Source organism: Camelina sativa, chromosome 4 (assembly GCF_000633955.1).
Source record: "Camelina sativa cultivar DH55 chromosome 4, Cs, whole genome shotgun sequence".
Taxonomy (NCBI): Eukaryota; Viridiplantae; Streptophyta; class Magnoliopsida; order Brassicales; family Brassicaceae; genus Camelina; species Camelina sativa.
The window spans coordinates 17,967,637-17,994,013 of NC_025688.1; the positions used below are offsets into that span (position 1 = coordinate 17,967,637).

Consider the following 26,377-nt stretch of genomic DNA (forward strand, 5'->3'; position numbering starts at 1 on the left):
TCAATGAACTATTTTTCACTTTCTTAGCACACAAAGAATTCTAGTCTTATAACGAAGTAATTTCATTTCTCAGAACTTCCCAGTGGCATTGTTCGTGGTTCTGATCAGTTTCTGGTTTGCAACAATGTCTCTGAAACAAGGTAAGTACTGTATGATCTTTCTTTTGCTGAATAGTTAGATTTTCTGTCAAACTTAATCTTAAACTGTGTAAATTTCTGAGCAGTTGGGAGTGATTATAAGCATAAGCACTTGTTCTTCTCATTGCTGTGGACGGGGATTTGTGTGGGCATAACTGCACTAGTGAGGGCCAATGGTCGGATCTTCTGCAACCGGCCTCGTCTGCACAAGCCCAGATCCTGATTTATTTTCTTCACTGGGGTGACCATTGTGATCACATGGAGCTCAAGTCGGAGCCAAAAGTTTTCTCTTTTTGTTATTTCATTGTATTAAAGTTGGACCTTGTGACGCCAGCTAGAGGCAATTGTCTCAGGTGGATAGCCCTTAAGATTTAACACTCCCACAACAACCATCAATTACTCGATACAGTTACACATGCTTCTTCATATTCGTTCTTTCTATGATTCATCGTTCCGAAAAATGGTTTTCCAAAGACTCCAAAATTCAAATTGGCGTGTAGGAATTAGAGCAAGAGAAGGAACAAGCAAATCTATCTTGTAAATAATGGGCTGATTATTCGTCAAAGAGTGGTTAGAGCACGAATATAACATCCAAGTTCCCCGCCAAACCTCAGCTCCCTATTTTCAAATTTTGTTCATTTTGAGTTTCTGTATCGCAATGAGAGCGGATGCCGGATGCTAGCTTACCTCTGTTGATCACTTGATCGTCTGATCCTTAAGTGACTTGTCTTCTTCGACCGTGCTCTGTCTCATTGCAGAAATTATCATGCTGCTTGATAGACCAAGCCACCAAGGGCAGAAGAGTCATGCATATTATAGGTAGTTTCTGCCGTTTCCTATGCGCATCTTTGGATATTTTCTGCGTTTGTTTCTAAGAGATTTAGGTACTGCATTGTTGCTTGATCATATTTTGATATTTGGTTAGCTAGAGGAAGGAAAGTGGGAAAGAACACAAGGATCCAAACAAACCAAAGAGGCCTCATCAGTAGTTCAGGTAGCAGTTTCAATGAAGCAAATCCAGGCAATAACCATATCCGAATGTTTTGCTTCATTTGTTAAATTATGAACCAAATATGAATCATTTAAATATGGTAAGATCTACAGTATAAAAAATGGGTCAAATTCCTTACAAAAAGAATAATGGAATCAATCAAAACTTGGAAAAACCAGAGAAAAAAAAAGCACACAACCTCTAATCTCTGACGTTTCCTATCAAAAGAGGAAACAAAAAAAAAGAATAAAGCAACTCTCTTCTTACCTTTTCTCTCAACTTGCTCAGTTTCCTTCACAACTCGTTCAAAACGCCTTTGAGGAGATCCAATCCCTCTGCAGAGATGCTCCTCCTCTTATGCGACTTAGGGATCTCAATCCGAGGAGGCGGTTCCAGAGAGAAACAGACAACCACTACAGTAAGATTATCACAGCTGTTGCGTTGAAGTGCCTCCTTGACCTGAGCTTGAGAGGATTTCTCAGGATCATTATGCTGCATCAGCTCCCTCCTAACCATTGTCACAGCACACTGGCTGCTCATCACATCCCAGAGTCCATCACATCCCATTATAAGAAACTCATCCTCCTCAGTCAGCACAATCTCCTCCAGCTCAGGCTCACAGCTAAGCGGACAGAGTGAACCTTTAGCTCCCTTAATGTGCCAATCTCCTAAAGCTCGAGCCACAGAGAGCTGCCCGTTAAGATAACCATCATAGATAACACCACCAAGCTTCTCAATACGTAGCCGCTCAGAAGTACAGTTGGGCTTGTGGTCCTTTGATAGCTCAATAGCTCTGCCACGTTTCCCCAACACCGCTCTGGAGTCACCAGCGTTCGCAATCAACATGNTAGTTCAGGTAGCAGTTTCAATGAAGCAAATCCAGGCAATAACCATATCCGAATGTTTTGCTTCATTTGTTAAATTATGAACCAAATATGAATCATTTAAATATGGTAAGATCTACAGTATAAAAAATGGGTCAAATTCCTTACAAAAAGAATAATGGAATCAATCAAAACTTGGAAAAACCAGAGAAAAAAAAAGCACACAACCTCTAATCTCTGACGTTTCCTATCAAAAGAGGAAACAAAAAAAAAGAATAAAGCAACTCTCTTCTTACCTTTTCTCTCAACTTGCTCAGTTTCCTTCACAACTCGTTCAAAACGCCTTTGAGGAGATCCAATCCCTCTGCAGAGATGCTCCTCCTCTTATGCGACTTAGGGATCTCAATCCGAGGAGGCGGTTCCAGAGAGAAACAGACAACCACTACAGTAAGATTATCACAGCTGTTGCGTTGAAGTGCCTCCTTGACCTGAGCTTGAGAGGATTTCTCAGGATCATTATGCTGCATCAGCTCCCTCCTAACCATTGTCACAGCACACTGGCTGCTCATCACATCCCAGAGTCCATCACATCCCATTATAAGAAACTCATCCTCCTCAGTCAGCACAATCTCCTCCAGCTCAGGCTCACAGCTAAGCGGACAGAGTGAACCTTTAGCTCCCTTAATGTGCCAATCTCCTAAAGCTCGAGCCACAGAGAGCTGCCCGTTAAGATAACCATCATAGATAACACCACCAAGCTTCTCAATACGTAGCCGCTCAGAAGTACAGTTGGGCTTGTGGTCCTTTGATAGCTCAATAGCTCTGCCACGTTTCCCCAACACCGCTCTGGAGTCACCAGCGTTCGCAATCAACATGGTCTTGTCCAAGATGAGAGCAGTGAGTGCAGTGGTACCAGATGATCTATCGAGACAAGAAGCATCAGCTAAAGCATGATCAGTCTTGACGAAAGCACTCCTTGTTGCCTTCTTAGTGCTGGTTGGGAAATGTTTGTCTTCCATTACAAGCTTCATAATGTTATCCTTTGTGAATGATGCAGCATCAACACCTCCATGTCCATCAAACACCTTCCATATAACACAACCAAATTTTTTTAAAACAGAGCATATTTTTGGACTTTGATAAAACAGATCTTTTATATATACCCCATAGAAAGCTCCAGTGGATGATCCGAAATGCTCTGTANGTTTCCTTCACAACTCGTTCAAAACGCCTTTGAGGAGATCCAATCCCTCTGCAGAGATGCTCCTCCTCTTATGCGACTTAGGGATCTCAATCCGAGGAGGCGGTTCCAGAGAGAAACAGACAACCACTACAGTAAGATTATCACAGCTGTTGCGTTGAAGTGCCTCCTTGACCTGAGCTTGAGAGGATTTCTCAGGATCATTATGCTGCATCAGCTCCCTCCTAACCATTGTCACAGCACACTGGCTGCTCATCACATCCCAGAGTCCATCACATCCCATTATAAGAAACTCATCCTCCTCAGTCAGCACAATCTCCTCCAGCTCAGGCTCACAGCTAAGCGGACAGAGTGAACCTTTAGCTCCCTTAATGTGCCAATCTCCTAAAGCTCGAGCCACAGAGAGCTGCCCGTTAAGATAACCATCATAGATAACACCACCAAGCTTCTCAATACGTAGCCGCTCAGAAGTACAGTTGGGCTTGTGGTCCTTTGATAGCTCAATAGCTCTGCCACGTTTCCCCAACACCGCTCTGGAGTCACCAGCGTTCGCAATCAACATGGTCTTGTCCAAGATGAGAGCAGTGAGTGCAGTGGTACCAGATGATCTATCGAGACAAGAAGCATCAGCTAAAGCATGATCAGTCTTGACGAAAGCACTCCTTGTTGCCTTCTTAGTGCTGGTTGGGAAATGTTTGTCTTCCATTACAAGCTTCATAATGTTATCCTTTGTGAATGATGCAGCATCAACACCTCCATGTCCATCAAACACCTTCCATATAACACAACCAAATTTTTTTAAAACAGAGCATATTTTTGGACTTTGATAAAACAGATCTTTTATATATACCCCATAGAAAGCTCCAGTGGATGATCCGAAATGCTCTGTAAGATCATCCACACAAATGAATTCATCTTCCATAGATTGCTTCGGTCCTTTATCAGACCAGCTTCCAGATCTGAACACAGGCTGGAACGTTGAGTTTACTCCTTCAGGAGATTTTGCACCAAATCTCTCATCTCCCTCCTGGGAACAATCATTAATTTTGACAATGTAAGATCACATGAGATCCGATTTCCAAAAGATTCACGTCTGATCTTAGCTACATTATCTTTATAATAAAAAAAAAAAAGCAAAGAAGAGAATGAACCAACGGAATCGATCAACCAAGCAGTGCTATTGCAATGGCGCATTGCAGAGATGTTGTTCCTAGGAGGCTTGCCAGAGGAGCTGAGGTTAGCCATTTTGTCATCTGTAACGTCCAAAGTGTTAATCATCGGAGAAACTTCAGTAACCGGTGCCATTTTTCTCCAGATTCCGATCAAAGGCTTTCTTTTTTTGTCAAAATCAAAATCAAAATCATCTCTTTTTTTTATAAATAGTAAGTATAAAAATAGCTTTTTTTTTTATTGTTTTGTTTCCTTCTTCCTCCTCCTTATTTTACTCGCCAGTTAGCTCTCTGTCTGCCACGTGTGCTTTCAATTCCAATTTTTTAATATTTTAAAATTGAATTATTTTTTTTATTAGTTTCTTTCATATTCTTCCGTCTCCTTCATCTGCATTCCAACACAGAGCAGTGTACTGTGTTGCTTTGAGCGAAAGATGGAGGCTTTCGTCTGGGTCTTACTCTCTCAAGCGAACCCATTTCTTCTTTGTGTCATCGGCATTGGAAAGTGGTGGAGTTTTGACCAGTTAATTGGTCCAGAACCCTAATGGCACTCTTCTATCTCGGTCTCTCTTTACATTGCTTCTCCGATTTTTGTTTGTTTATTTCTAATTTACAGAGGATTACAACATTTTTTTGTGAATTTGGGTCATTATCCTAGTACAATTAGCCATTAAACTATTGCAAAACTCGCCTTTTTAGGGTTATTAGATAGCAAAAGGTGTAGACTTTAAAGAACAAATTAAAAACAAAAAAAAGGTATTGACTTTAAAGGTTTGTTTATGGCGCACAACTCGATTGCGTTAAAGCTGAGATTTTCATCTGAGTGGTCTTTTTGGTATTTGAAGGAGCTTCCGACTTTGATTTGGAAAGATGAATTGATGGTTCAACTGAGACAGAAGGATATCATTGAGTGAGAATCTGTGAACACGGTCTCCACTTTGCACTTACTACAATGGATGGGCACTCAATTACTTGCTCTACGGTTCACTCACCCTTAATGAGAAAGCGAAAGGTCTAGCATATCTCTTCTCTCAACATTCCCATTCATTCTTTCAGTTCTGGTCATTTTAGTGACTCCATAACTTGACCTTCCTTTCTTTTGACGTTGTGAAACAGAAATCTATTCTAATTGAGAAGATGAAAGGTGGTTTCTGCATATGCTCATCATCTCCGAGGCAGTTCCTTTACAAGGACTCACCACAAATGTCTCCAGACCTCAAGTTGTGAACATCGGCTCGGTTTACACATTCAGTTCCACGTCGGTAAAGTTGTCAAAGTTGCTATGGATGCTGCTTTTGGAGGTGGAAATGCCTACCCTCAGCGTTCTTATGACCACTCCATTCAGGACCTGGACCATCATGGAACGTAAGTGAGACTGCTCTGTGATTGCTGGATGGTTATTATGGGTGACTGCTCCTTTTTATATGTTTCGTTCATCGATAGTTAAATCAGTCTTTTTATATGATTGCTGATTTATATTCCTGCTTGGATGGTTCCGCTATTTACTTTAGTTTCTAGTACTACAGCATGTAAGCATCCTCATGTTCATATCCGGTTTACTGACTGATTGTTTTATGTTTTGTTTCATATTGAAAGCACTACAGTTCATGGAGTCTGAGACAGTGGCCATAATTGGCCCTCAAAATTCACCCGTGTAGTAGCTCACGTGGCAGAGAGATTCCCTGGAGGCTTGTCTGAGGAGCTGAGATTCGCCATTATGTCATCTGCAACCTCCAAAGTGTTAATCATCGGAGAAACTTCCGGTGCCATTTCCAAATTCCGACCAAAAGCTCTTTTATATGTAAAAAATACCTTTCTTCCTTCTTCCCCCTTATTTTACTCACCAAGTAGCTCTCTGGCTGCCACACGTGCTTCACATTCCACTAAAGTTAAATAGTAAAATTATTCGTTTATTCGTTTCCCGTTCTTTCCGTTTCCTTCCCCTAACATAGAGTAGAGTAAACACAAGCTTGTGTAAACACATAGAATAATGAAGGTTGTGTCTGGGTTTTATTCTTTAGCAGACCCATTTCTTAACGTCGGCATCAGTGGAGTTTTGATCAGCCGTTATATCAATTTCCAGAACTCTAATGGTACACCTTCATCTCTGTCTCTCTTTCCATTGCTTCTCCAATTTGTTTTGTTTCTTTCTAATAAACAGAGGATTATGAAAGTTTGATGTTGTACAATTACTCGCTCTACCAATTCCTAACGCTTAATGAAAAAGTGACAGGTCTAGCATATCTCGTTCCCTCAACATTGCATCACTGCTTTCAGTTCTGATCATGTTTGCTTTGTATTAGTGGTTATTTAAGTGTAATGGTGGTCATTTAAGTGCCTCCATAACTTGACCTTCATCTCTTTTTACTTTGTGAAACAGGAAGCTGCTGAATTTGAGAAGATGAAGCGGTTTCTGTTTATGATCATCATCTGCCGTGCAGTTCCTTTACAAGGACTCACCACAAGTGTCTCTGCGAGACCCCAAGTTCTGAACATCGGCTCGGTTTTCACATTCAATTCTCACATCGGTAGAGTCGTCAAAGTTGCTATGGATGCTGCTGTTGAAGACATAAATGCTAGCCCTAGCGTTCTTAACAATACTTTACTCAAGATCATCATGCATGACACAAAATTCAATGGATTCATGAGCTTCTTAGAACGTAAGTGAGACTACTCTGGGATTGTTGGATGATGATTTTGTGTTTGTCTGTTAAAAGTTTTATCATTTCCTTTCTTTACTTTGGTCATGGATAATCAAAACCGTCTCTTCTAATCGTATTTAACTTTGATTTCATCCGTCTCTTCTTTCTTGGATGGTTCTGCTGTCTAGTTAAGTTTCTAATACTACTCATGTCTAAATTCTGGTATTCGGTTTCCTGACTGATTGGTCTATGTTTCACATTAAAAGCTCTACGGTTCATGGAGTCCGAGACAGTGGCCATAATTGTCCCTCAGAGATCAACAACCGCCCGTGTAGTAGCTCACATTGCAACAGAACTAAACGTTCCTATACTATCCTTCACTGCCACAGACCCTGCTATGTCTCCTCTGCAGTTCCCTTTCTTCATCAGAACTTCACAGAATGATGTCTTCCAGATGGCCGCCATTGCAGACATTGTTCACTTCTATGGCTGGAGAGAGGTGATAGCAATATACGGGGATGATGATTATGGCCAAAACGGGGTAGCTGCTTTGGGCGAGAAATTGGCGGAGAAGCGCTGCAGAATCTCATACAGAGCAGCTTTGCCCCCCAAACCTACCAAAGAGAACATCACTGACTTGCTGGTTAAGGTAGCATTGAGTGAGTCACGGGTCATTGTCGTTCACGCTTCTTTCATCTGGGGCCTAGAGTTGTTCGATGTGGCTCAGAATCTTGGTATGATGGGCACTGGTTACGTGTGGATTGCTACCAACTGGCTCTCTACAATCATCGACACAGACTCTCCTCTGCCATTGGACACAATAAATAACATTCAAGGGGTCATTGCGATGCGCCTGCACACTCCCAACTCTATCATGAAGAAGAACTTCGTTCAAAGGTGGCATAATTTAACTCATCTTGGACTGAACACTTATGGACTGTATGCTTATGATACTGTATGGCTGCTTGCTCACGCCATTGATGATTTCTACCAAAAAGGTGGAATCGTTTCCTTTTCGAAGAATCCTACTACATCTGAGCTCGGGGGTGGAAAATTGCACCTTGATGCTCTANTCTGAACATCGGCTCGGTTTTCACATTCAATTCTCACATCGGTAGAGTCGTCAAAGTTGCTATGGATGCTGCTGTTGAAGACATAAATGCTAGCCCTAGCGTTCTTAACAATACTTTACTCAAGATCATCATGCATGACACAAAATTCAATGGATTCATGAGCTTCTTAGAACGTAAGTGAGACTGCTCTGGGATTGTTGGATGATGATTTTGTGTTTGTCTGTTAAAAGTTTTATCATTTCCTTTCTTTACTTTGGTCATGGATAATCAAAACCGTCTCTTCTAATCGTATTTAACTTTGATTTCATCCGTCTCTTCTTTCTTGGATGGTTCTGCTGTCTAGTTAAGTTTCTAATACTANGAACCAAAATGGCAGATTTTACTCAGCCGTATGTGGAGTCGGGGTTAGTGGTGGTGGCTCCTGTTTGGAAGTTGGGTTCCAGTGCTATGGCGTTCTTGAGGCCGTTCACACCTCAGATGTGGCTTATTGCAGCTGCGTCTTTCCCCATAGTCGGTGCTGTCATTTGGTGTCTGGAGCACAAACAGAATGACCAGTTTCGAGGCCCTCCTCGTAGACAAGTCATGACTAGTTTCTGGTGAATAGAATAAGCTTGAACTGGACGTACTCAATTCCAAACACTATACAATTGTTTCACGTTTTTTTCTCTGAAATATTTTGCTGTCTTGCAGGTTCAGCTTTTCAACTCTTTTCTTTTCGCATAGTAAGTGTGCTCCTTCATGCCCCCTTCTTTTTTTCGCTGTTGCTTTCCATTTTAAAAACTGGCAAGGTGTCCAATGTTCTCTGCTGACTTTTTGCAGGAGAAACTACCACCACCAACCTTGGAAGAATAGTTTTGATACTATGGCTATTCTTGGTTCTCATAATCAACTCAAGTTATACTGCGAGCCTCACGTCAATCCTCACAGTCCATCAGCTGTCTTCGCCAATCAAAGGCATAGAAACTTTGCAAACAAACCATGATCCTATTGGGTATCCAAAAGGCTCCTTTGTCAGAGATTATCTGATTAACGAACTCAGTATCCATGAATCAAGACTTGTCCCTCTCGTGTCTCCAGAGGAATATGATAATGCCTTAAGAAGTGGTCCAGGAAAAGGTGGTGTTGCTGCTATTGTCGATGAACGTGCTTACATAGAGCTTTTCCTCTCAAACATATGTGAATTCGGCATAGTTGGTCGAGAGTTCACACAACACGGATGGGGATTTGTGAGTATCTTTCTGAGTACTGAATTTAAACAACTCTCAATTGGTCTGAGGACAAACAGTAGCCTGTAGAATATATATATATATATATAATTTGATAACGTGATAGTGATGATGATACATATTTGTCACTGTTCAGGCATTTCCGCGTAACTCTCCTTTGGCTGTAGACGTCTCTGTGGCGATTCTGCAGCTATCAGAAAATGGAGATATGCAGAGAATTAGAGACAAATGGTTGCTGAGGAAAGCTTGCTCTCTGCAAGGCGCAGAGTTAAAAGTACATAGGCTGGAGCTTAGTAGCTTTTGGGGATTGTTTGTGATGTGTGGAGGGACAGGCGTTCTTGCTGTTGCAGTGTATACAGTGTTGATGATACGTCAACGTCCTGAAGAGAGGGGTTGACCGCTAGAAGAAGCATCCACTCCTTTCTCTCCTTTGTGAGAAAGAAAGAAAAAGACGCCAAGGCTATGTCATCTAGGGAGAGGCAGCCTGAAGATATCTCTGTCAGTGGTCCGAATGGGAGCAACTAACGTGTTTCCAGCTCTAGTACGTAACTATATAATAACCTCTTTGTTGCTAAAACTTGAGATCAAAATTCAAAACTGTTGTAAATAATAATCATGTCGATTAGTGAATGATCATGATGTGTTCGATTATCTCTACTCTCTAGCAATCTTCTTTACCTTTAATTGTAAAAGTTTGAAACACTACTAACTAAAAATCTGAAATCTACCAATTCAAATTATCAACTAAAGAGCTACAGGTCTTGAATGAATTAACTGAGTGTTGTGTGTGATTGGACATAAAGGTTAAATCTTTTATTAGTTTCGTAATATCTTCCTAGTAACACAGTGCAGTACTGTACAGAAAAGCTTGAGCGAAAGATGAAGGTCGTATCTGGGTTTTATTCTCAAGCAACCCCAAATTCTTTTTGGCGTCGTCGGCATCTGAACACAGTGGAGTCTTGATCAGACTTTGAATCATTTCTCACAACCCTAATGGTACACTTTCATCTCTGTCTCTGTTTCCATTGCTTCTCCTACTTTTTTTTGTGTCTTTCTAATTAGCAGAGGATAATAAGATTTGATTTTTGTGAATCTTTGGTCTCTATCTTACTAAAATTAGCCATTAAACAATTGAAAAAAACTCGCTTTTTTAGGGTTTAGAAAGCAAAAGGTGTTGACTTGAGAAGTTTGTTTATGTTGTGCACTAAATCTAATTCGCAACAGCTGAGATTTTTTTTTTCATGTATCTAACATTTGAGTGGTATGTTTGGTATTTGAAGGAGCTTCTCACTTTGATGAGGAAGTAATCATATGATATTGAGAGTGGGTTGGGCAAAGATGAAGGATATAAGTAAGTGAGAGTTGAATCTGTTGAACACCATTACATAAAGTGGATCTCCACTATAATGAGCACTCAATTACTTGCTCCACCATTCCCTCACGCATAATGAGAGAGTGACAGGTCAAAAATATCTCTTCTCTCAACATTCCATTTCTGATTATATTTTGCTTCGTAATGGTGGTTAATTTCAGTGAATCCATGTCTTGACCTTCATCTCTCTTTTGTCACTTTGTGAAACAGGAAGCTACGGAAATTGAGAAGATGAAGTGGGTTTTGCTTATGCTCGTCGTCTGCTATGCAGTTCCTTTACATGGTCTCACCAAAATTGTCTCTGCTAGACCCAAAGCTGTGAACATTGGTGCGGTTTTCACATTCAATTCTCTCATTGGTAAAGTTATCAAAGTTGCTACGGATGCTGCTGTTGAGGACGTAAATGCTAGTCCCAGCATTCTTAACACCACTACACTTCGGATCATCATGCATGACACAAAATTCAATGGATTCATGAGCATCATGGAACGTAAGTGTGGTTGTTGAATCATTATTTTGTGCTTTTCTGTAGAAAGTTTAATGCAAAAGGTCTCTTCTCTTCTAGTCTTCCTTACCTTTGAATCAACTTTTTATGCTCGCTGATTCATTTTTATGTCTTCCGCTGTCTACTTTAGTTTCTAACACTACAATATGTAAGTATCCTCATGTCCGCTATATAACTGATTGGTTTTATGCATCATATTAACAGCTCTACATTTCATGGAGTCTGAGACAGTGGCCATAATTGGCCCTCAGAGATCAACAACCGCCCGTGTAGTAGCTCATGTTGCAACAGAACTAAAAGTTCCTATACTATCCTTCTCTGCAACAGACCCTACTATGTCTCCTCTACAGTTCCCTTTCTTCATCAGAACCGCACATAATGATCTTTTCCAGATGGCCGCCATAGCAGACATTGTTCAATTCTATGGTTGGAGAGAGGTGGTAGCAATATATGGCGATGATGATTATGGCCGAAATGGGGTAGCTTCCTTGGGAGACAGGTTAGCGGAGAAGCGCTGCAGAATATCATACAAAGCAGCTTTGCCCCCAAGACCTACCAGAGAAAACATCACCGACTTGCTGATTAAGGTAGCTTTGAGTGAGTCAAGGATCATTGTCATTCACGCTTCTTTCATCTGGGGCCTAGAATTGTTCAATGTGGCTCAGAATCTTGGTATGATGAGCACTGGTTATGTGTGGATTGCTACCAACTGGCTTTCTACAATCATAGACACAGACTCTCCTCTGCCACTGGACACCATAAATAACATTCAAGGGGTCATTGCGCTACGCCCGCACACTCCCAACTCTATCATGAAGCAGAATTTTGTTCAAAGGTGGCGTAACTTAACTCATGTTGGACTGAGCACTTATGGACTGTATGCTTATGACACTGTCTGGCTGCTTGCTCAAGCCATTGAAGATTTCTTCCAAAAAGGTGGAAACGTTTCCTTTTCGAAGAATCCGATTCTATCTGAGCTTGTGGGTGGAAACTTGCACCTTGATGCTCTAAAAGTCTTTGATGGAGGAAAGATGTTTCTTGAGAGCATCTTACAGGTTGATAGAATTGGCTTAACCGGTAGGATGAAGTTTAATAGAGACCGGAACCTTGTAAACCCAGAATTTGATGTGCTTAATGTCATTGGCACTGGTTACAGGACAATAGGTTACTGGTCTAATCATTTAGGCTTGTCTGTGGTGCCGGCTGACGAGCGGCAGAGCACATCTTTTTCAGGACAGAAGCTTCATAGTGTTGTTTGGCCAGGACAGACAACAAAAGTTCCCCGTGGATGGGTGTTCTCGAACAATGGTAGGCATTTGAGGATTGGAGTTCCAAATCGTTACAGGTCCGAAGAGGTTGTCTCAGTTAAAAGCAACGGGATGATCACTGGCTTCTGTGTTGATGTCTTCACTGCTGCTCTCAATTTATTACCTTATGCAGTCCCGTTTGAGCTTGTAGCTTTTGGGAATGGACATGACAATCCAAGTAACTCTGAGCTTGTCCGCTTGATAACGACTGGGGTGAGTGCAAAATCACTTTTGTAGAACCTGTTCTGTTGCTGGCTCTGTTGGTAGTTGTATTTTTACATGTTTTGTGGATCAAAATATTTTTTACACAGGTCTACGATGCAGGTGTTGGTGATATTACCATCATAACAGAGCGAACCAAAATGGCAGATTTTACTCAGCCGTATGTGGAGTCAGGGCTAGTGGTCGTGGCTCCTGTTCGGAAGTTGGGTTCCAGTGCTATGGCGTTCTTGAGGCCGTTCACACCCCAGATGTGGCTTATTACAGCTGCGTCTTTCCTCATAGTCGGTGCTGTTATTTGGTGTCTGGAGCACAAACACAATGACGCGTTTCGAGGCCCTCCTTGTAGACAATTTATCACAACTTTCTGGTGAAAGCAGAACAAGCTCCAACTGGATGAACTCTATTCCAAACACTCTACAATCTTATCAGTTCTTTTCTCTGAAATATTTTGCTGTTTTGCAGGTTCAGCTTTTCAACTCTCTTCTTCTCGCATAGTAAGTGTTTAATTGTTTTCCATTTTTAAAACTTGCAAGAAGGTGTCCAATGTTATTTGCTGAATTTGTATAGGAGAGACTACCACCAGCAGTCTGGGAAGAATAGTGCTGATAATATGGCTATTCGTGGTTCTCATAATTAACTCTAGTTATACCGCGAGCCTCACATCAATCCTCACAGTTCATCAGCTGTCTTCGCCAATCAAAGGCATAGAAACTTTGCAAGCAAACCATGATCCTATTGGGTATCCAAAAGGCTCCTTTGTCAGAGACTATCTGGTCCACGAACTCAATATACATGAGTCAAGACTTGTCCCTCTTAGCTCTCCAGAGGAATATGATAAAGCCTTGAGAGATGGTCCAGGAAAAGGTGGTGTTGCTGCTGTTGTTGATGAACGTGCTTACATAGAGCTTTTCCTTTCAAACAGATGTGAGTTTGGCATAGTTGGTAAAGAGTTCACAAAAAACGGATGGGGATTTGTGAGTATCGTTTTGAGTTTGTTGTCACTGCATATACTTGTTTAATGGCAAAGAGTAGCCTGCAATATATTTCTGAATTTGATAAAGTTATAGTGATGAACTGATGATGATATGTATTTTGTCTTTCCTACTGTTCAGGCATTTCCGCGTAACTCGCCTTTGGCGGTGGATGTGTCCGCGGCAATTCTGCAGCTATCAGAAAATGGAGATATGCAGAGAATTCGGGACAAATGGTTGCTGAGGAAAGCATGCTCTCTGCAAGGCGCAGAGATAGAAGTGGATAGGCTGGAGCTTAAGAGCTTTTGGGGATTGTTTGTGGTGTGTGGAGTGGCATGCATACTTGCTCTTGCAGTGTACACAGTGTTGATGATACGTCAGTTCGGACAACAATATCCTGAAGAAGCAGAGGGTTCTATCAGGAGAAGAATCTCACCATCCGCACGTATCCACTCCTTTCTCTCCTTTGTTAAAGAGAAAGAAGAAGATGCCAGGGGTCGGTCCTCAAGGGGAAGGCAGCTTGAAGATATCTCTGTTAATGGTTCAAGTCGCTGCAACTAAAGTGTTTCCAGCTAATTAAATGCAACCGAGAGATCTTATAATGGCTCTAGTATGTACTAATCTCTCTTTTTGTTGCTACACATGAGATCGAACTCTGTTTGTTTTTAATGTCATGGTGACTTTGAGTAATATATCTAAATCTAACAATGTACAAAAACTAACACTTCTAAATGTTTTCTTCTCATTTCATGGTTACAAAGGTAAAAAAAAAACTCGCAATTTGCAGGTAAAGCACCAAGAATTTAGCAAAACTTATACAGCCTGAGGAAGCATTTATGGAAGCCCAAGCTAATGAATGGTATGGATCTGTTCTTATTAATGTGTTCATCAAATACAGCAAGAACATTGGAAAAAGGTAACATAGAAAATAAAGTCATCCATCAGAGAGAAATGAAGCTGCAGCGTCTTGCTGTTTAGCACCGACAGAGAAGAACTCAGAGATAACTTCAAGGGGCATACCCTTGGTCTCCGGTACCTTGAGGTACACAAAAACCCAAGAGACAGCACAGACAACTGCATAAATGCCAAAGACTCCCGCGAGACCAAGGGATTTAAGCATGACGGGGAGAGTGTAAGTGACGATTATGTCACAGATCCAGAAAGTGAGGGCACATATGGTGATGCAGAGACCGCGCACAGAGGTAGGGAAGATCTCTGAGCATAGGATGTTTGGGATTGCTCCAAAACCCATCACAAAACAGCTTAGGTACACTGTAACGCTGGCTGTAGATATCAATGCATTTGTTGTACCTCCAAGCTTCACCAAGCTTCCTATCACCAGTGTTACCAGTGACAGTATTAGAACAGGGATAGTGGAAAGCAGCAGAGACCTGCAATCATGCTTTGGTATTGTTACTTTTTAAAAATTATACCATTCGGCTGAAAAAATGAGAAGGAAAAGCAGAGAGAACTCGCCTTCTGCCAGCTACATCCATTAACCTCATGGAAACAAGAATGCAGGGAAGCATCAAGAGTGTGGTCAATGCGCTAATGAGGAGCGATGCAGACTCTGCACCTAAGCCAAGGTTTGTCAAAAGACTTGACACACCTGTTTCTTTTAATATTTGAGGTGTGTAATACATCACTCCATTTATTCCTGCAAACTGCAAACATGCTTCGTTTCCTTATTTGTTTTGCGTTTTTAATTTTTTACAGACAAAAAGGTATTCAAAAAACATTACATGTTGCAGTATCTGAAGCCCAACTCCAACTATCAAAGCTCTCTTAACCCCTGGCTCCATCAGCTCCCTCCAGCCTGGACCATCCTTAACCTTCTGTGGCAACATTGCAGTCTCTCCTATACCTCCAGGCATCATCGAAGCTTGGCTCACAAGTGCAGCAGCCTGAACGTATCCATTCTCCTGATCAGGAACATCAGCTTCTGGTTGGAAGGAGAGAAGCGATCCACGTCGTGAAAAAGGAATGTTGTTGTTGTTGTTGTTCTTGTTGTTTGCAGTTTCCTCGTGTATATACATTCTCTGTAGCCCTCCATTGACTCTTTGACCATCTGCACCAACCTTGTCATTATACTTCCACGCCAATTGCCATCCACCGCCTATGCTTGTAGCTGTTGCTGTCTCACCCACGTTTGCCATAAACAAGCTGCTCTGTCGCCTCTGCATGGTCCCAATGGTCCGCTGGTTGCACTCATCCGGCTCAGTAGTTGGCGAAGAAAGCAGAGGACTATTCAAGTTTTCATCTTGGTCNTTCCTGCAAACTGCAAACATGCTTCGTTTCCTTATTTGTTTTGCGTTTTTAATTTTTTACAGACAAAAAGGTATTCAAAAAACATTACATGTTGCAGTATCTGAAGCCCAACTCCAACTATCAAAGCTCTCTTAACCCCTGGCTCCATCAGCTCCCTCCAGCCTGGACCATCCTTAACCTTCTGTGGCAACATTGCAGTCTCTCCTATACCTCCAGGCATCATCGAAGCTTGGCTCACAAGTGCAGCAGCCTGAACGTATCCATTCTCCTGATCAGGAACATCAGCTTCTGGTTGGAAGGAGAGAAGCGATCCACGTCGTGAAAAAGGAATGTTGTTGTTGTTGTTGTTCTTGTTGTTTGCAGTTTCCTCGTGTATATACATTCTCTGTAGCCCTCCATTGACTCTTTGACCATCTGCACCAACCTTGTCATTATACTTCCACGCCAATTGCCATCCACCGCCTATGCTTGTAGCTGTTGCTGTCTCACCCACGTTTGCCATAAACAAGCTGCTCTGTCGCCTCTGCATGGTCCCAATGGTCCGCTGGTTGCACTCATCCGGCTCAGTAGTTGGCGGCGAAAGCAGAGGACTATTCAAGTTTTCATCTTGGTCAGAGCTATCATCATTGTTTCTCTCTGGATCCCACTGGCACTCCTGCCTTCCCGTCAATCCAAGTATACTTCCCATATTGGGGAAGACCATGCTGCGCGTTGACGAGTTCATGTTCTCAGAAGGGAGTTTTTCATGAACGCTACCAAAGAGAGTGACAAGGGGGTCCATGAGGGATCCACCACGCTGTAACATGCTGCCGTGTTGGGACGCCAATGCGAGAGAACTTTGTCCTTTCACTGGTTTAGCCATCCATGACTGTCCATCCTCTGGACCGTATAGTTTTATCTGATCTTTCCTCGGCCGTTCATGTCCACTCTCGCATTCCTGGTTGTCCGGTCCAATAACATATTCTTCTATCGACGTGTCTTTTCCCACACCAAGCCCTTCAACCAGCAGAGCAAGCTCGCCTAGAATCATACCCCGAATTAGTCTACGTTCAAAGTCGATAATCTAGAGGGTCTTTAGTGTTCATCAAGACAAACCTGAAACATCTTCTCTGCCACGGAGTCTCTGCAAAACCTGTCTAGCTTTATTCATTCGTCCTTTGCTGACGAGCCACCTTGGAGATTCAGGTAAGAAGAAAGCCGCAAGTACAAAGTAGGCAATGGACGGAATTGACAAAACCCCGAGCATGAGCCTCCAACTCGGAGATGCTTCAAGGGACATCCCAAAAACAAGACAATACGACAAAAACATCCCACCAGATCCACAGAATTGTGGGAAAGTGTTGAGTAATCCTCTGATCTCAGAAGGTGCGGTCTCAGAGATGTAGATTGGGACAAGAGTGACAGCTAGACCGATCCCAAAGCCATCAAGCAGCCTTGCGAAAAGGAGGACATAGACATTGGGAGACCAAAACATAACGATGCTACTGAGAAAATAGAGAAGAGAAGAGAGTATAAGCATGGAACGCCTTCCTACTTTGTCAGAGACAGGACCAGAGAAAGTTGTGATCATAGTGGCTCCAATGAGAGACATTGCAACGATCAGTCCTTCTATCTTTGGTTCTTTCTCCAAATGAAATTCTTTCTTTATGTAAATTACAGCTCCTGCCACCAAAATAGAAACAACATCACACACGCTTTCGATCGTATAGTTCCATGTTAAAAACAAAAAATTGGAGAAAGAAAGAAAGAGAGAGACCTGCAATGGTGGCATTGTCCCAGCCCTGCAACATATTCCCTATTGCAGCGGCTAAAGCAACAAGAACTACACTCCTCATCTTCTTTTTTTAGAGTGATTTTACTTCCTAGTGTTGATAGAACATCATGCGTCTCCTCCTGATCCGTACAGAACACTTTAGTGTCCTAGATTCATTTCTTTTCACGAACCTTGTTTAGTCTGATGGTTAATAAAACGAGTTGTTAGATGATGGGTTTGTGTGTTTGTTTCTTTTGAAACAGAGGAAAAAAAAAACAAGTATTAGAGTGATTTAACAAATGCAATGCAGCATTTTGAGAAGTGGTAAAAGAGTGCTTGGTCAAGAAGAGAGATCAAAGGAGAATGTGACACTTCTATTTTGACCGCTTCTTCTGTGTGTTTACAGTTTAATCACTTGATTTACACCCCTACGTTAATCGTGAACTTTCAGTCTAACCTCCTGTGCTTAAAACCTCTAATTGCAGAATCGGGCCGAGTAATGCGCAAGGCCCAATTAACTATTGACTCATCATTAAAATCGGACCGGATATTAAACCGGTCTTCTTACTATTTGGTTTTAACGGGTTTGTACGGTTAGAAGTCGATGCCGGTTCAATAATAACATAAAACCCAAACCGACTCATCGTCTTCTTCATCCCGCAACTTCCATTAATCTACTTTCCCAATTCTCTCTCTCTTCGTCGGAGAAGGGTCCTGTGGAAACCCTAGAAAAAACGCAGGTAAGTTCTACTATACAAATTCAAAGTGAGATCTCGATTTATATACTCTATTCTCTTCTTTTGATCGGAGATCATCGTATTATATGGTTTCGTTAATGCTGTTTCGGGTTTGATGATCTTGTGTGCAGAGATGGAAAATTCGAAGGTTCCACCGTTTCTTGAACCAAAGAGGAAGAAGATGCCTACTCTAAAACAACCCGTGACCCAATTGCCACCACGAAGCGTGAAAAGAGCTTTCACGAAGAACAAATCTGACCAGGTTTATGCAATTTCGAATCAACTAGAGATGTCTCCTAATTCAGATTCATCTCCAGGAAACGAGTACAGAGCACTGAGACGCAAGTATTTGATGCTGGAGGAAGATAGTTTCGCATTGGAGAGAGAATTAAAGGAAGCTGAGGATGAGGTTAAAGCACTTGAAGATGAGAAACTTGAGCTCTTGGACAAACTCGTTGTTATGGAAGGTTTAGTTGATGCTCCTTAGATTCAAAATCCTAGCACTTTTCTTTTCTTGTTATTGGCCTATTCCTTATGTACAAGCCCCCGCCTTTATATAGTAAGTACTAAGTAGTAACATTGTTTCTGATTATATAAGTTGTTGTGTTTGGAGGTTGGTATTGATATCTCTGAACCTCACTTTGCTGTGCCTTTCAAGGTGATCAATACTAATACAATGGTGTTTGAACTAAAGACATAAACTTTTATACTACTCTTGAGTCAAGAATCCATTTTGATTCTTCTCCCAGAGTTAGTTTAAATTTTGGTGACCAAAATCCTCCTGACTCTAGTGCTAAATTAACCCCAAACCGTGACCAAAATGTTGTTTGCACCACGTGTCCTTCATCCACGTAAGGATGATAGATTAGATATTTATATTCAAGAACTGTAACGTGTGGCTGAAAAATACGCATCACCGCTTCAGACTCTCTGTTTTAGAACAAAGTCAAGTGCTTTGTTCATGTCGTTGGACTCCTTAAGGGCATACATGGCCGCGTCTCTAACATCTCTTCCGACCACTTTGGGTCTGAACCATGGTGATGAGTGTTGCAACCGTTCACCTACCAAATCACCATTTCCACGCCATCAAAATCTGGCCGCGAAGAGGAGCGTAATTGGTCACTCGTTGCATTGCGAACTTAGTAGTTCAGTGAGGAGATTGGTCGTGACGGCGGCGACGAAAGGATCTAGAAAATCTAAAGAAAATGAACCGTCTTGGGCGAATCCTGACTCGGATGAGCCACCTCCTTGGGCTAGAAATGAAGGTAGTTCTTCTACGTCCCAAGAGAGCTTTGAGGTTCCCTTCTATGTTTATCTGCTAGCCTCCGCGATTACTGCCATTGCTGCTGTATGCTTCTTCTCTTCTTTTTTTTCACTGCCATTTTGTCTTTTAATTGCCGATTCAATGTCAAAGATGTTATCTTTATGCATCTTTTTGGCCACTGTAGATTGGTTCTGTTTTCGAGTACTCAAGCAAGAATCCTGTTTTTGGGGTCTTGGATTCTGACAGCATCTTTTATACTCCTGTGCTTGGATTCTTTGCTCTTACTGGAATCCCCACTTCTGTGAGTTCCTTGTCTCTCTCCTTTCTTGTGTCCATAATTTGAACCTTGTGTTGTTTCGTCAGCTGAAATAGAGTTGGTTTTTTTGCGTGTCAGGTATATCTGTGGTTTAAATCCGTTGAAGCTGCTAATAAGGAAGCTCAAGAACAAGATAAAAGAGATGGCTTTCTTTAAGAGAGACCTTTGTGTGTGATCATTCTGCAACTCATACTGTGATTGTTGTCCTCCAAATACTTTGAATATATAATTCTTCATTTTCAATGGAGCTCGCTTCTGTACACTATTTATTGCCTCTTAAATTATTATTTTCTCAACAAAATGTCATGTTCCAATGAGTAAATGCTGCAGCTAAGTAGAGTAAACTAATGTGGAAGTTGCCTGCAATCTAATTGCTCATCTCAATTATCCCATGTAAATGGATGCATCTTGGTTTAGACCACATGGGATATGGATCAACAGGCAGTCAAAGAGTTGTATATGCGATCACTGATCACCCTGCCATTTAAATGTGTGGAGCTGATGGTAGTGTCACTTCTGTTTGCCTTAGTTTGACCCTCCTTGACAATGAGTTGCTAGAGAGATCCAACTTTTTATGGAAAAGATGTTGCTTACTTTCATTGGAGTCACAATATCAGTAGAATCCTTGGCGCTTGAAGAAATTATCAGGTGAAAAAGAGGGGTTGTGTGCTTTGTTTGAGCAAAGGCTCTTTCCGGGAATGATTACACACAATCTCATGTGTTACCAGTTGAACTAGGGCTGGGCAAAATAACCGATAACCAAATAACCGACCGAAACCGAACCGAAAAAAACTAAACCGAACCGAACCGAAATTCTTCAAATACCCGAATGGTTAGTAAAAATCTATATCCAAACTAACCGAAACCGAACCGAACCGAACCGACAATTAAATGGTTAACCGAAATATCCGAAAACCTAGAAGATATCAAATATTATATACTTAATATTATGCAAAACTATAAAATAAACTTAAAATATAAATTATTTCTAGATTCAAAACAATTAAATATTTTAAATAATCAATATATGTAAATGTTATTATTTTGAATTTACAAAGTTAAATACTATTTTGTAAAATTGAATCAATATTTTTCCCTTTTTTGTATTTTTGTTATTGTATATTTGGTTAATTTTGGTTATATTCGGTTAGTTTTGGTTATATTTGGTTTATTTGGTTAATGTTAATATAATTTATGTTAGTTATGGTTATTTATTTAAATAACCAAACCGAAACCGAACCGAAAGAAACCGAACCGAACTAAACCGAAATTTCATAAATATCCAAATGGTTACTATATTACTATATCCAAAATAACCGAAACCGAATACAACCGAACCGAAACCGAATGGTTAACCGAATACCCAGGCCTAAGTTGAACCATCATAAGGCAAAGCACTAGGCTCAACTAAAATTATCTATTGGTATGCAAAAACTGTTAGAGCATACTTACCAAATAAATGCCATTTGGCCCAAAATAATTACTAAGAAGTACTTATGATGAGCTATAATGCAGTCTTAAACTTTGAAAACTCCTAGGCAAATTATTACGGATCAATCGAGAAAGGATGAATCTTCTCGGGCTCTTTAAAGACGTGTTGTTTTAAATAGCTAGGTGGTTATAAAATTGGTTATTTGGGCTCCCCCAACTGAGAGAAGATTAGATAGATCTGATTAGAATCTTCGATTTCTTCTTTGAAGCGGACAAACCAAAGAATCCGCCGGAACTGGGGAGATATGGGTGGTTCCAGAGAGTTCCGAGCTGACAAATCTTCAGACCAATTCCACTCCACCATCGCCATGGCTATCTGGCTTGGCGCCATTCACTTCAACATCGTTCTTGTTCTCTTTTCTCTCATTTTCCTCCCTCCTTATCTCTCTCTCCTGTATATACCCCTCTCTCTCTCTCTATCTCTATCTCCATCTCTCTCTCTCTCTGCTTTTACAGGTCTCAAATTAAACTCTTTTGAAATCCTCTGTTTTCAGGGTCTTGAGCTTGCTCTCTCTGTTTATCTTCATCCCAATCGATCACTGTAGCAAATACGGTCGTAAGCTCGCTAGGTTCTATTCCTTTTATCTGATGATTCAATCTCCGATCGTTCTTGTTGTTATCGAAGTCATCATCTTTTGGTTTGACCAGGTACATATGCAAGCACGCATGTAATTATTTCCCCGTCTCTCTGTACGTTGAGGATTACGAAGCTTTCCAACCTAATCGTGCCTATGGTTTGTCACTATCTCCTTCTTACTCCATAAAGTATCAAACTTTAAAGATGGGTTTGTGATATCGTTGACTTGTTATAAACCTGTGATGCAGTCTTTGGTTATGAACCACATTCAGTGTTACCGATTGGAGTTGTTGCGCTTTGTGATCTCACAGGGTTTATGCCTCTTACTAAGATCAAAGTTCTTGCTAGTTCTGCTGTGAGTTATGCTGCTTAAGTCTCTTTGTGTATTCTTAAAGCTTTGTACCTAAAACTCAATTGTTTTTCAAATTTGATTTTAGATCTTCTACACTCCCTTTCTAAGGCACATATGGACATGGTTAGGGCTCACCCCTGCTTCTAGAAAGAATTTTACTTCCCTTTTGGATTCTGGCTACAGTTGTGTTCTTGTACCTGGTGGTGTGCAGGAGACTTTTCATATGCAACATGATGTTGAGGTAACTTTATTCTAGCTCACTTAGTAGCATTCACTTTTGCTTTGCTGATCTCTGATATATATAATAGAGTTTATAAACCGTAGAGGAAAGGGTGTGTTTCCTGAAACATTCTGTTGATTTGCTTATTGAGCTGTATCTCAACATTACAGAACGTCTTCCTTTCATCGAGAAGAGGATTTGTGCGCATAGCCATGGAACAGGGGACACCTATAGTTCCAGTTTTCTGCTTTGGTCAGGTAGGGAAAAAGAGTTTTTCACAAGGTGCTTTGCTCTATGTAGTTATCTATCTTCATGCACCTGAAACTCTCAAACTAATTAGTTGAACGTTTCTAGTACTTAACATTTTTGTGTTTCATGTATTTGTTACTTCCACAGTCACACGTGTACAAATGGTGGAAGCCTGATTGGGATCTCTATCTTAAACTATCTAGAGCAATCAGGTTTACTCCGATCTGCTTTGGGGGAGTTTTTGGGTAAGCGTAAGCCTTTTTGTGTTAGTTCCTTTTACGTATATCTTTCCTATAAAGATCTTGAAAGAAGTTAACAATTCCCATTCTGTTTTGTAGATCCCCATTACCTTATCGACAGCCTATGCATGTGATAGTTGGTAAACCGATAGAAGTTACAAAAACTCTACAGCCAACTGATGAAGAGGTTAGTCACCTTCTTGTATATTGTTTTGAAGCTTCTTCTTAGAGTGATGGAATCAAGATGTAATTGTCGACTCTGGTTCTAGCCTGTTACTGCGTAGAATGCACTTGTAAGTTTAGCATTCATCAACTTATGGTATTATTGTGCATCTCAGATTGCTAAGTTTCATGGCCAGTATGTGGAAGCGCTTAGGGATCTGTTTGAGAGTCACAAGGCCCGAGTAGGCTATCCTGATCTTCAATTGAACATTCTTTGAACAAAATCTCCAATGGAAACTACTTGTGTATTCTCCTTTATTATTTGTTACCTTGGAGCCGGATTTGGATTTAATATACACATGTATGTCTTTAACGTAGACTGTTGTAGTATTGGAATACATCTCTTGCTATATAGCTTGTAAACCAAACAGTGTTTTTTGTAGAACGACTCTTCTCGGTTTTAATCAAATTGACATTTAACCCAAAAAATAGTACTTATGTTTTTCCTCGACTTCTGAGTTCTGACAAAATAAAACTAAGATGTTTATAAATCCCTCTAAACAAATTAAAATCAAAATGTAGTAAAGCTCTAGTGATGAGAATGAGTCTAATACATAAAAGATCATTCGAATTCAAACACAAGGTGGCATGAACCGGAAGCCCTGACCACACCATCTAATTCGTTGCGCATCCTTCGTCTTCTTGCCAACTTACAGAGCCTTTTCGATTCAATGGGATCCGTGGAGAAAGTTGCCTTCTTCAGCTGTGTTGCATTACTTAGAATGTAAGTAGCCACTTCTTTCTCTTCTTCTCTTCCCCAATTGCAGTTTCTCCACACCAATGTCTCGAGAAGGGACAGCAAACATTCAGGGACATACTTTGGTTGATTCCATTTCCCTTGGTCCGTATATTGTTTGTCAAATTCTACATTATGCTGACGAGTACTGGTACAATGCTACCAAAAAGGGAGATACAATGTGCATCATTATTAGTGACTTCAAAATTTACCCAAACAAGAGACCATCAACAATAGCTAGCTAACTGATAATAAAATGTCTTACATCAATGAGCTTGAGGACTCGTAGTTTAGGAGAGCTATCAAGCATGAGCGTAAGTAGATTCCACCACTCCAATTTATTTGTACACATCTCTAGATATACCAGCTGATAGTACATAACTTCAGTAGGACATGCAATCTACTCATGAGACAATTGTTAGTATCTACAGAAACAAACAGATAAACATCAACAGCGACAAGAAGGAGAAAAACCCGCAAAGTTACCTTCAAAGGTGACAAGTCCAAGGAAAGGCGTTTGACTGACTTGACAGATCCCAAAATCTCCTCATTGACTATGTCAGAAACGTTTCTAATACTGGCTTCAACTAGCTCGGATGCATTATCAATCAGGAAATACTCATAACCTTTTGAATTTTCAATTTCCAAGTATCTCAAACAAGGAGCCTTTATCACATATCCCCTATTCTTTTCCGCACTATCGGAATCGTAAAGTGATAGTTTCTTCAAAGATGGTGCATCAATGGTGAAACGCATTACGGAATCATTACAATCACCTCGATGGACGACCAAATGTTCAAGATTAGGGCAGCTAGAGAAAAGGTTACGAACAGATTCATCGCCTTCGTAGACCACATATCGAAGGTGAAGAGTTCTAAGGGACTTCATAGAAACCGGAGAAGGAACATCAAGAATAACGTAATTCATGAGTTTCAACGTCTCAAGTGTATCAAAGCAAAACAAGCTACTTGGAAGTCTGACACTCTGGCCATGGTGGTGAAAGGAAAGATCGAGTACGAACTCACGGACATGGCGTGAAAATGCAATCGTAGCCCATACTCCGATATAAACATTATCAATCTGATCTCCGACTTTGAGATGCAAACTCTCTAGAATCGGAGCTTCATGTGAAAGCAAAGACTTTGAAACATTTTCAGCAAATTTGTATATGTTTCTATTTCCATATGATACAAACTCGAGCCTTGGTACCAACTTCCAAAGAGAACGCCATCGTTTAGACAGAACACTTGTGGCTATCACAGTTTTTGTTGGAAGCGAAGAGAGTATCTTGAGAAGTAATGCATCAGGCAACTCATTGATCCCGTCCTGACTCACAAAACCTAGCCTTTTCGAACTTTCACCACTATCAAAGAAGAGAAGATTTAAGAGTTAGGGTTTGGAGCTTACATTACTAAAAGAAGAGTTCATGAAGGATGGATGAAGCAGAGTAAAGAAACAAACCCTTGTTCCATCACTCGCTTTGCCTTCCCAAGTTCGTTCCCAGTGCTATCGTATTACAAACAATCCAAACGCGAACGCAATCCTAACAGTTAAAAAACTTATAAGGCTAGCTCTCTTGGAATCAGAATAACACTGAATCTGTGAGACAAAACGACGACGATGAGATAGAGAGCAAGGGGAACGATGACGACTAATTGAGAAAAATAGGGTTTTTTTTTTTAATTAAAACCGGTTTGGTTCTGGAGGAATTATAAACCGAACCGAATTCAATAGAATCAGTCAACCACGGTTACTTTCGGGTTTGGTTATCAAATCCAATTCAATCAGCTCTACAAAAAAAATGATACCGATCCGGTTAAATCAGTAGTGATTAGAATTTAAGAAACAGACCCTGTTCCCGTTCTAATTATACATGTCAAAAGATCACTGGAACACAAGGTGGCATAATTGTGAAGCTCTAAGTCTAACCACACCATTCATCTCATTCTCAAAACCTCTCTTTGGATTCAATCCTTTCAATGAGACCAACGAGCAGAGCCAGGGCCATTTGTTGTGAAATATTTTGGCAAGGACCGAATCAAAGCAAACCGAATAAAATAAATAGAGATAAATGTAACAGTTAGATAACTAACTTATTTCCGTGCATCATATCGTGACACGTCTAGTTTACACGTCATAAGACGATCAGCTTTAGTTGAGTTTTCTTTGTTCACATTATTGGGTTTCAAGATTACCCAAAAAAAAAAAAACATGTTAAAGTAAATTACAAGAAAACGACATGAAAACTAAAACCACACGGAATGAAAAATGCCTCTTGAAGCTGACTCCCTTTATAAACTAAAACATAACTAC

General features: G+C 40.8%; 9 protein-coding genes, 1 long non-coding RNA gene and 1 pseudogene across 13 annotated transcripts; 6 read left to right on the forward strand and 5 right to left on the reverse strand.

Annotated features, from left to right (window-relative positions):
* On the forward strand, positions 50-578 carry LOC104780981. Its single transcript, XR_766844.2, has 2 exons — positions 50-140; positions 224-578. It is a non-coding gene; the product is annotated as an uncharacterized LOC104780981 (long non-coding RNA).
* On the reverse strand, positions 1,216-1,974 carry LOC104784011 (probable protein phosphatase 2C 47). The gene has a single exon (XM_010509093.2). The coding sequence runs from the start codon at positions 1,972-1,974 to the stop codon at positions 1,423-1,425; it is 552 nt and encodes a 183-aa protein (XP_010507395.1). The 3' UTR covers positions 1,216-1,422.
* On the reverse strand, positions 2,069-3,154 carry LOC104784012 (probable protein phosphatase 2C 47; the record flags this gene model as incomplete). The annotated part of the gene is made up of 2 exons (XM_010509094.2): positions 2,069-3,037; positions 3,116-3,154. Coding segments are annotated over 2 exons (801 nt in total), but the record flags the coding sequence as incomplete, so codon positions are not given.
* Positions 3,164-4,504, reverse strand: LOC104780982 (probable protein phosphatase 2C 47). The gene is made up of 3 exons (XM_010505537.2): positions 4,309-4,504; positions 4,004-4,180; positions 3,164-3,925 (listed from the first exon to the last, which is right to left on the reverse strand). Exons 1-3 carry the CDS (start codon positions 4,456-4,458, stop codon positions 3,164-3,166), a joined length of 1,089 nt encoding a protein of 362 aa, XP_010503839.1. The 5' UTR covers positions 4,459-4,504.
* Positions 6,269-9,914, forward strand: LOC104784013 (annotated as a pseudogene).
* Positions 10,095-14,494, forward strand: LOC104780984 (glutamate receptor 3.6-like). 4 transcript variants are annotated; one of them, XM_010505540.2, is made up of 9 exons: positions 10,096-10,259; positions 10,544-10,725; positions 10,846-11,125; positions 11,345-12,660; positions 12,759-13,036; positions 13,132-13,163; positions 13,237-13,643; positions 13,782-14,250; positions 14,402-14,494. In XM_010505540.2, the coding sequence occupies exons 3-8, from the start codon at positions 10,867-10,869 to the stop codon at positions 14,199-14,201; spliced, it is 2,712 nt and encodes a 903-aa protein (XP_010503842.1). In that variant the 5' UTR covers positions 10,096-10,259; positions 10,544-10,725; positions 10,846-10,866; the 3' UTR covers positions 14,202-14,250; positions 14,402-14,494. The 4 variants fall into 4 exon arrangements, with proteins under 4 accessions (XP_010503844.1, XP_010503842.1, XP_010503841.1 ...); XM_010505542.2 differs by lacking the exon at positions 14,402-14,494 and having other exon boundaries at positions 10,095-10,259; positions 13,237-13,593; positions 13,782-13,925; XM_010505539.2 differs by lacking the exon at positions 14,402-14,494 and having other exon boundaries at positions 13,782-14,332.
* Positions 14,560-18,043, reverse strand: LOC104780983 (monosaccharide-sensing protein 3-like). The gene is made up of 5 exons (XM_010505538.2): positions 17,665-18,043; positions 17,004-17,570; positions 15,997-16,928; positions 15,117-15,304; positions 14,560-15,031 (listed from the first exon to the last, which is right to left on the reverse strand). Exons 1-5 carry the CDS (start codon positions 17,741-17,743, stop codon positions 14,575-14,577), a joined length of 2,223 nt encoding a protein of 740 aa, XP_010503840.1. The 5' UTR covers positions 17,744-18,043; the 3' UTR covers positions 14,560-14,574.
* Positions 18,299-19,129, forward strand: LOC104780985. Its single transcript, XM_010505543.2, has 2 exons — positions 18,299-18,401; positions 18,530-19,129. The coding sequence occupies exon 2, from the start codon at positions 18,532-18,534 to the stop codon at positions 18,883-18,885; it is 354 nt and encodes a 117-aa protein (XP_010503845.1). The 5' UTR covers positions 18,299-18,401; positions 18,530-18,531; the 3' UTR covers positions 18,886-19,129.
* On the forward strand, positions 19,280-20,243 carry LOC104780987. The gene is made up of 3 exons (XM_010505544.2): positions 19,280-19,746; positions 19,847-19,963; positions 20,057-20,243. The coding sequence occupies exons 1-3, from the start codon at positions 19,360-19,362 to the stop codon at positions 20,132-20,134; spliced, it is 582 nt and encodes a 193-aa protein (XP_010503846.1). The 5' UTR covers positions 19,280-19,359; the 3' UTR covers positions 20,135-20,243.
* On the forward strand, positions 21,527-23,728 carry LOC104780989 (diacylglycerol O-acyltransferase 2). The gene is made up of 9 exons (XM_010505546.2): positions 21,527-21,863; positions 21,964-22,038; positions 22,118-22,203; positions 22,295-22,401; positions 22,484-22,639; positions 22,789-22,875; positions 23,015-23,112; positions 23,206-23,293; positions 23,445-23,728. The coding sequence occupies exons 1-9, from the start codon at positions 21,715-21,717 to the stop codon at positions 23,544-23,546; spliced, it is 948 nt and encodes a 315-aa protein (XP_010503848.1). The 5' UTR covers positions 21,527-21,714; the 3' UTR covers positions 23,547-23,728.
* On the reverse strand, positions 23,797-25,578 carry LOC104780988 (F-box/FBD/LRR-repeat protein At3g51530-like; the record flags this gene model as incomplete). The annotated part of the gene is made up of 4 exons (XM_010505545.2): positions 23,797-24,223; positions 24,330-24,464; positions 24,551-25,427; positions 25,526-25,578. Coding segments are annotated over 4 exons (1,398 nt in total), but the record flags the coding sequence as incomplete, so codon positions are not given.